The 9030-nt window shown below is 35.1% G+C and overlaps 1 protein-coding gene across 1 annotated transcript in view; it reads right to left on the bottom strand.

Moving 5' to 3' along the window:
• The window catches only part of LOC107697613 (transcription factor COE3), a 109363-nt gene that overhangs the window by 91042 nt on the left and 9291 nt on the right, over positions 1 to 9030 (bottom strand). The window contains exons 2-3 of the mRNA XM_016498408.1: positions 4643 to 4799; positions 2260 to 2323 (exon numbers count right to left, since the gene is read on the bottom strand). Of these exons, the coding sequence (XP_016353894.1) occupies positions 2260 to 2323; positions 4643 to 4799 (221 nt within the window). The remainder of the gene's footprint in view (positions 1 to 2259; positions 2324 to 4642; positions 4800 to 9030) is intronic.

Below are 9030 nucleotides of genomic sequence, written 5' to 3'. Positions count from 1 at the left end.
CAGAACGTTTATGCGCATTCTGTTATGCTTGTCATGCTGACTGGGCTATTCCGTTAACGCTTCTTAGCAAAAACAAACTTGGCTCAGCTTCTGAGTTTTTCTATTATTTATGATTTTCCCTTCTTAAAGTGTGAGAGTTCACTTTTCTCCTGCCCTGCTGTCTGGTGGATGACAGAGAATCCACATCTACAGACAAATCATTCACCACTAGCTGTAATCATTAGAGCAGGAGAAGAGAACAGTATTGTACTGAGACTTTGGTTCCAACTCTTCATATACCATACATGTTGAGCCACACTTTATGAAAACTTACATTTTAATTTTTAATTTTCAAGGTGGCATTTGTAACTATTTAAATGTATGTTAAAGGAATAGCTCACTTCATTTATTCACCCTCATGTCGTTCCAAACCCTAATTGAATGCATCAGTCAAATTCATGAACAAATCAGTCTGGTTTTGTGAACAGGATGAACTGATTCATTGAAAGAATCCCACACAAAAGAATGATTTGTTTGTGAATTGGATATCGCTACATCTCTCATTAATGGCGTCCTGCCTCACACAAAGTTATGAATTCAGAAGACATTAAACAGGCCCGGCGCCAGAGGTCTAGAAAATAACCCCTGGTCTAGGATCTGTTTTCTTCGTAATAATAGCATAACGAAATAGATTTGGCAGACAATCCAGTGTATCTGCCCTTCTGCTTTGGAAAGCGTCAAATGATTTTACAATGCATTTTCTCAGAGGTGAGCAATGTAGCCAATCACAGACATGTTTGTTGATTTCTAAAACGCAGTGGCCAATCAGAGGTGTTTAGGTTGGAATCCATGCACTCACCGCTCCAGTCACCGTTTTTTGTCCAGTGCTGAGTTCTATCATGCTTGTAACTTCTTTCTAACAAAGACATTAAAAAAGTTTCATCGTGTAGTCACGTTCATTTGTTTTTTAATAAATTTAAAGGGAGCACTCTTTGCATGCTGTATACGATAATATATTCAGAATTTAAATAAAACTTGTGTTTTTCATGCTTGACAAGCGGCCACGTACAACACAGAGATAGCTAACTACTACACTATATAGAAAAACATAATAATTTCAGAAGCACAGACGTGATTCTGCAACCGAGCCTGGACCAAACGCAGGCTTTAGGTAAGGAAAGGTCATTATTTGTAATGGAACAAAAAGCAACCAGCATTTCTTCTTTAGTAGTCAACAGAAGAAAAAGTCATACTGGTTGTGGATCAGAATGAGGGCAAGTAAATGACCATACAATTTGAATTTTTTTAAAGATCTGTTCACCATTGAATAATTTAACAATGTTTAATATCGTTATTAATGAAAGTGTTATCATGACAGCTTTATAGGCTAATAACTTGCGCTTAAAAACATACATTTTATTATGGAGCATTTTTTATGCTAAATGTACTGTATATAATATAAGTAAGGCTGTATTTATTTGATTCGTAATATTGTGAAAAATTTTTACAATTTTAAATGTTTTATATTTTCTATTTTAATATATTTTAATGTGTAACTTACTGTGATGGCAAAGCTGAATATTCAGCATCATTACTCCAGGCTTCAGTGTCGCATTATCCTTCAGAAATAATTCTAATATGCTGATTTGCTGCTCATTATCAATATTAAAAAAATACTGTAATATGTAAAATGTCTAACATTGTAAAATGTCTAAATGTCTTCAGTCACACTTGATCAATTTATTGGATCATTGCTATTAATTTAATTTAATAATTTATTTAAAAAATAATTCATACGCAAACTTTTAAATGGTTGTGTGTGTGTGTGTGTGTGTGTGTGTGTGTGTGTGTGTGTGTGTATACATATATATTTATATATAAACAATTTAACAATTTCTAAACAATTTATATATAAACAATTTAAATCATTAATAATGACAAGTGTAACATAGCACCTACTCTTAATGTAGCCAGTCTGTGTGTACTTTACTAAGAACTAAGAGCCCAAATGAGGCCTTGTTTAACGTGTCTGTGTGGGTGAGTAGCGTGGAATGATATTAGACATGAGCGTAAACTGTGAAAGGGTGGCAAATGTGTTCAACAGCATGAACTCCTCTCAGGGTAAACAGATGGAGCTCTCAAATACTCTCCCAGATGTGATGAGACAAGTTGCATGATTGTGGTTACATATCGTTAACAGTTGGCCCCGCTCTGCCTTGCAATATGTCTTTGTTATTGATGGGATATGGAAAGGGTTTGCAGGGGCAGTATGGGTCTCACCGTTGCTGTAGAGAAGCTGTAACCTGTAGTGGATGCCATTGTTGGTCTTCTCGCCATTGTATTCCTAAAAGAATGCACAAGCAAGTAGAACAATTGATGAAAATTGTATGAAAAGAAATTGTCATCTATTAAAACATTGACCATCAAGACAGGTAATCTCAGCATGTTGACCTTCAGATCTGAATTGTGACTTACTGCTGGTAATGACTCTGCTAATTATGGAACCAATGGCCTGGCTACAATGACAATAATTAGCAAAAACTACAACTAAAGACATTCACAACTATATGTTTTATTTATTTGGGTTTGATTACCCATTTTTCTATATACTTGTTCTATACATCTTTACACCGGTCATCAGTTTGGGGTCGGTAATCATTTTTAATGTTTTTAAAAGAAGTCTCTAATGCCCACCAAGTCTGCATTTATTTGATCTAAAATACAATAAAATTGTACAGTAATACAGCAATATTGTTAATTTTTATTACAATTTAAAACAGCTGTTTTCTTTCATAAAATATTTTAAAATGCAATTTATTTCTGTGATCAAAGCTGAATTTTCAGCATCATTACTCTAGTCTTCAGTGTCACATAATCCTTCAGAAGTCATTCTAATACACTGATTTGCTGCTCATGAAACAATTCTTATTATTATCAATGTTAAAATGTGCTGCTAAATTTATTTGTGGAAACCATGTTACATTTTTTAGGATTCTTTGATACACAGAAAGTTCAAAAAAACGTAATTTATTTGGATTAGAAATCCTTCAACTGACAGTCTTTACTGTCACTTTTGATCAATTTAATGCATCCTTGCTGAAAAAAAGTATTAATTCCCTTCCAAAAAAAAATAAAAATCTTACTGACCCCTAACTTTCGAACAGTGATGTAAATATCTATATAGTTACCAAAGGAGTGCTTTTATGAAACCAATAAAAATTTTAATATTTAAAAATGTGAAAGTTCACATTTTCACTTTTTATTCAGTTTAAATTCACTTTCTAATAATTCCAGCAAAATAACTGCAGTGCATCCAAATGTAAGCACAGTTTGGTTTCACTCTTTGGACTAAGTGTGAGGTTTACATTTAAACATCACATCCAGGCTTCAGGTGAGTTATTTTACCCTAATGTGACATCAATCCAATGAGACGCAGGAACACGACACACCCACACTTGATGTCAGTCTTTCTCTATCTCCTCACTGCCAAGTTTAATGGTAGTGTCTTGGCAGCGACCCAGGGTGGAGTGGAGGAGTGTAGGGGGGTGGTGCTGGGCGGGGGTTATGGCGGAGGTGAGCGGACAGCGAGGACAGAGCACTGACCGTGCCAGCTGGACCCCGTCCCGTATGACTCGTGGGCGGAGCTGTTCTCTATAACCTTTTACTGAGAACAACCCCCCGACACACACAACACAGGGTGAGCAGGACTACCCTCCGAAACACACCGCAGGGCTATCAGGTACAAACACACGACTACACTCCAGAATGGAGTTTGCGGGACCTTGAAAAGGCAGATATTTAGAGTAGAATAGTAGATGCTTTGGGAAAGAGTGAGATTTATTCCCATGATGCTGATCCTGAGAATCACACTCAAACGATTAGCAAAAAATAAAATAACATGGAGCAAAAATCCAAAAAAAAAAAAAAGCCAATCAACAATCCTCTGTTAGAAAAGCTGGATATTTTATAATAAATTCTAATTAAAAAAAGAACATTACATTTAATATTGTTCATGCAATTCTTATGACAAAAAGTGGTCTCATCGGTGCCCCCTAGACGTATTATTTGGTACTGAGAATCACAATGCTGTGTGATAATGTGAGTTTGATACCCAATGCAACTGCATAAAGAAAGAGAAGATATAATGTAGTATAGAATAGATTTAAAATATAGAATATCTTACCAATATTTCTCACCAAATACATTTTTTTATTTATTGATTAAATAAAAAAAAGAAAAAGAAAGTAAAGAAAAACGCACACACACATATATTAAAAACTCAGAGGGGTTCAGAGGGTTTGGGGGATTTTTTAGGAAATATTTGATGTAGTTTTTCAAATAATGTATGTGTGTATGATCAAAAAGAGGTATTAACTTTATTTTTTTACTTACATTTTTTTTAACCTAAAAAACTACATTCAGATATATTGCTAAAATATATTGCTAATATAAGAGATATAAATGTTTATATATATATAAACATTAAACATTGTTGCAGAGGGTCTGGTAAACTTTTTTATTTACCAAAAATACATCTAAAAAGTTATTATACCATTGCACAGTACATTCTTAGCATGTTCTCCTAGTTCAATATGCAACACCCCAGCATATTACAAATCCTGTTGCGTTGTGTAGCAGCATCTATTAGTGACAGAGTGCTTACTTTGTCTTTTTCCACAAATTCCACATAGGAGGTTCTCTCAATCTCGACGGGCTGTCCCTGCCGGTCATACAGGGCCAGAACGAAGTGGAAGAAGTTTGACTTGCGCAGGTTCGAGGGAGGCTGTTTCTCATAATGGGCTCTTGCCAAACCCACACCACTACGAGAGAGACGGAGAGAAAGAGACAGAGACAGAGAGATTAATGTACTGTAACCCTAATAATCATTCAAAATATGAGCTTGCAGAAAGATGAAATGGCAGTTTCACATGAACCTTCACAAATAATATCACATTGCATATAAATTCATAACATTGAAAAGTCACCGCAGTATCTAATTTTATAAGTTCTGCATGTGAATCACAACATTGGAATCTACATGGGAATACGAAGAGTGTATAGTAATTCCAAATAAAATATGTAAAACGATAAAGACTACAGGAAACACAAACAGGAAATTAGAGCTGTTGCAAAGAGAGATAACAGGAAATAACTGAGAGGTGTTAGAAGAGAGATATTTGGCTTGTTTTCTCATGCCATGAACTCTATTGTCTGCCCCTCTCTGCTCTACCACCTCAACAATTGGAATCTGGCACAGAGCGGGGGACCCCAGAAGGCACCGTCTGCTTTTGCGGCTACCAATCGCTACTGGGTAGCCGATAGAAGCCTCCATCCTGACTCTCGCACTTGAGCATCGATTAGAATGCGTGGCAAACGACGGACTGACAGAGACTGAGGAGCTGTGCGCAGCCCGAAAAGGAGGAGGCCCGCACCTCCACGCCAACCCTGCACGTCCACCTATCAATCAAACCGTCAGCCCTGGTCCACTGACGCAAACGGTGATCATCTTTCCATGCCTGGATCAGTGGACACATGGGCCTCAGAGAGAGATGAAGGCCTGAAGTAAAGGACGGAAGATTAAAATGCAGGTGGTCTATTTTTAATAGGGTGGCAATGCATGCATCCATTTCCTCAAGCAGAAACCGATGTCAAGCACTTAATCTGACACTTTATTTTACCACATTACAATTTAACAAAGGAATACTTTCATTTATATTCATTAAATTAAATGATTTAAACATAATATAATTATAATAATTAAATAATACAATATAATTTTAAAAGAATAATCTAATTATAAATAAATATTTATGTATTTAAAGGTGATGTTGCACCACAAGCATCACCAAAAATGACTCTTTCAAACAGGTTTGAAAGAGTCTCGAACACATCTGCCATTGGTTGCCAAACAGATCCTGCCCCAAATGCACGCTATTGGTTGAGTCAATGTTGCGCTGTTGGTTTATTTCTGTTTTTTTTTTTTTTTTTTTTTTTTTGTAGAAATTAAATCAACTTACAAATGGCTTACATACACTACCATTCAAAAGCTTGGGGCCAGTAATTTTTATAAATTCCTTTATTCAGCAAAGATGCATAAAATTGATCAAATGTGACAGTAAATACATTTATAATGTTACAAATATTTCTATTTCAAATAAATGCGTTTTTTATTTATTTATTTATTTATTTATTTTTACTTTTTCAATACTGAAAAAATATATGTTTTCCACAAAAATATTAAGCCGCACAACTGTATTCAACATTAATAATAATCAGAAATGTTTCTTGAGCACTGAAGACTGGAGTAACGGCTGCTGAAAATTCAGATTTGCATCAATGGAATAAGTAGCATCTTAAAATACATTAACATAGAAACAGTTATTTTAAATTGTAATAATATTTCGCAATATTCCTGTGTGTGTGTGTGTGTGTGTGTGTGTTTACTTTATTTTTGATCAAATAAATGCAGCCTATTTAAGAATAACTGACTTTTTAAAAATTACTAAAACATCTTACCAACCCCAAACTTACACATGGCAGTGTACTGCATGTACGTTTCTGCATATTAAGCTGGGACAGGAAAACTTTTTTTTTTTTTTTCAAATAATTAATAAAAGAATGACATCACCTTCAAGTCAAAACAAGTGCCTCGTAATATTTATCCTTAAATCATTAAATTAAAAAGCGTGTAATGTTCACATACATAAATTGCAGCTGTCATTGTTAAGTCTGTTCATTATTTACTCGTTACTCTGATGAGGTGGGCTGAAATGCCTTTGAATCTCAAAAATATGCTCATACATAAATATTTGTTCATTTGCTGAGCTCGGGGTGGGGAGCCAGTGTTTTGGAAAGCGGCCTGCTCTCTGTCTCAGATCGTTGAGATATTCCCCTGATAGGACATTATTAAAGCCTGACCCCTCCCCAGTACTATTACCAGGGCTTAATGCTTCATTTGTATCTGAGCCTGGTGAAATCTCATTCGTGAAGTTGAGGTTACTACACTGAAGGCAAAAACAGCTTTCACAGAAGAGGCTGTGGGAGGGGGGTTCAGGGAGGAGCACTTTTAAAGCGGATGACTTCAACTTAAATGGGAAATATGATCTTCTTCATCTGTAGTAATTGATTTGCAGTGAAGATCTTTAGCAGTCTGACTGGTCAGGGCGCTGCTAAGTCTGACAGATGCCCTCTAAATGCAATAAGAAAAAAGCATACAAAATAAGTAAAATCGGAGCTTTAAAGATTAGAATTATACTATATACTATATAATTATATTATATTATGTCAAAAACATTACTTGTCCATTAACACATTTTTTAAAATCAAAACATCAAGATTTTAGGGTCAAATTTAGATAATTATACAAAAAACTGGCATTCAGGATTAGTGAAAACTTTTTTCTTTTTTTTTTTATTGAAAAAGTTAAAATAAAATATAAATATGAAAACTTTAATAAACTTTATATTTTAATTTTTTAAAAAAAGAGAAAAAAAATACGTGGAAAAGAGAGAAACTGAAAGTTTAAGTTAACTACTACAACTAAGCACTAAAATTACTAACTGGAAATAATAAGAACAAAACTGTAAAAAGTGTTAACTTGAACTGGCAAATTGGCATATATATATATATGTATGTATATATATATGTATGTATGTGTATATATATATGTATGTAAATTATGTATGTATATATATGTATGTATATATATATGTGTATGTATATATATATATATATATAATTTATATAATTTATATATTTTTTTCCATTTATACTTATTACTATTATTGTATTGCACTACAAAAAATATAATAAAACAATTAAATAAATTAAAAATTACAAATATAATATTTTTATATTAAATATAGCATGTTACACAGTAGGATTCATCAACAGTCTGGGCCCAAATCCTGTGTCTGCACTGCATGAAATGCACAAGCACACGCAAACATAAATAATCACCTTCGCATAGGAAGACAGAATTACAAAATGACACATTTGCGGGGGAGCAAGAGAAAAAAAAACAGTATCACACTTAAACACACACGTATTGCATCATGAGCTTCTCTCCATTACCCCATCAGCTCAGTTACACAGCCAGGCATCATGTTTCTGATGGGGTGAGGGAGAGAGACAGCATTCCCGCATGCTCTCGCAAAGGCACGGATCTTTACACGCAGGAAACGATCGACTCAGAAAGCTTGTTAGTGTTATTATTTTAATTATGTTGATTGCTGCCATATCCACTCCAGCAGTTATGAGTCAGAGGCAGAGGCACGATTGGACGGCTCTCGCTCACTTCGTATTGAAATAACTGCTATCGAGGTGACAAACACACACACATAGACAGCAGAGCTGTGTAAATCAGTCGCTAACGGATGGCTACAGCACACGGTCTCACAACGGTCTCCGTTAAACACACTGTTTGACATGTTCTCGCCACAGAGTGGAGAGAAATAAAAGGGGGAAAAAAACATGCAAGCCAGAAACAACCCTAGTTCTGACAATTCTGGACGTAAAAACACCCTCCGCTTTTATTTTAATCAATAAATACAGTCTCACAGAACTGCTTTAACAATAAACCACTCATAGCATGAGCTGAAGGGTTTGTAATGATGACATTTCAGAATACGAGAGCGCTGTCTTTCTATGCAGTGGCAGTCGGTGGCTCAGTCTGCGGCCCTTTGCACACTGCAGGCTTAATGCGATACAGCAAAGTCTAATTATGTTAAATGAAAAAAGTAACCCCAGGCTTGAAATAGAAATCTTTTGTAACATTATAAATGTCTTTACCATCACGTTTGATCACTTGAATGCAACCTTGCTGAATAAAAGCATTGATTTCTTTCAAAAACAGTAGTGTATCAATTTTGTATTAACTGTATTAACCAATTCTAACTACTTTTCCATGAGGTGTCTGTTAAAATGCCTGTGAAACAGAGATATATATGACACAAGTAGTGTGTGTGTGTGGCATATGGGTGGCATCACGGACTGAGCCCCACATCTCAGTGACATTAATCACGCCTGTGATGGACTGTGACAGTGGGAAGT

The sequence above is a fragment of the Sinocyclocheilus anshuiensis genome, unplaced genomic scaffold, assembly GCF_001515605.1.
Source record: "Sinocyclocheilus anshuiensis isolate Anshui unplaced genomic scaffold, SAMN03320099.WGS_v1.1 scaffold1364, whole genome shotgun sequence".
Lineage (NCBI taxonomy): Eukaryota > Metazoa > Chordata > Actinopteri > Cypriniformes > Cyprinidae > Sinocyclocheilus > Sinocyclocheilus anshuiensis.
The sequence above is the reverse complement of the archived record's forward strand: the minus strand, read 5'-3'. Positions and strand labels throughout refer to the sequence as shown.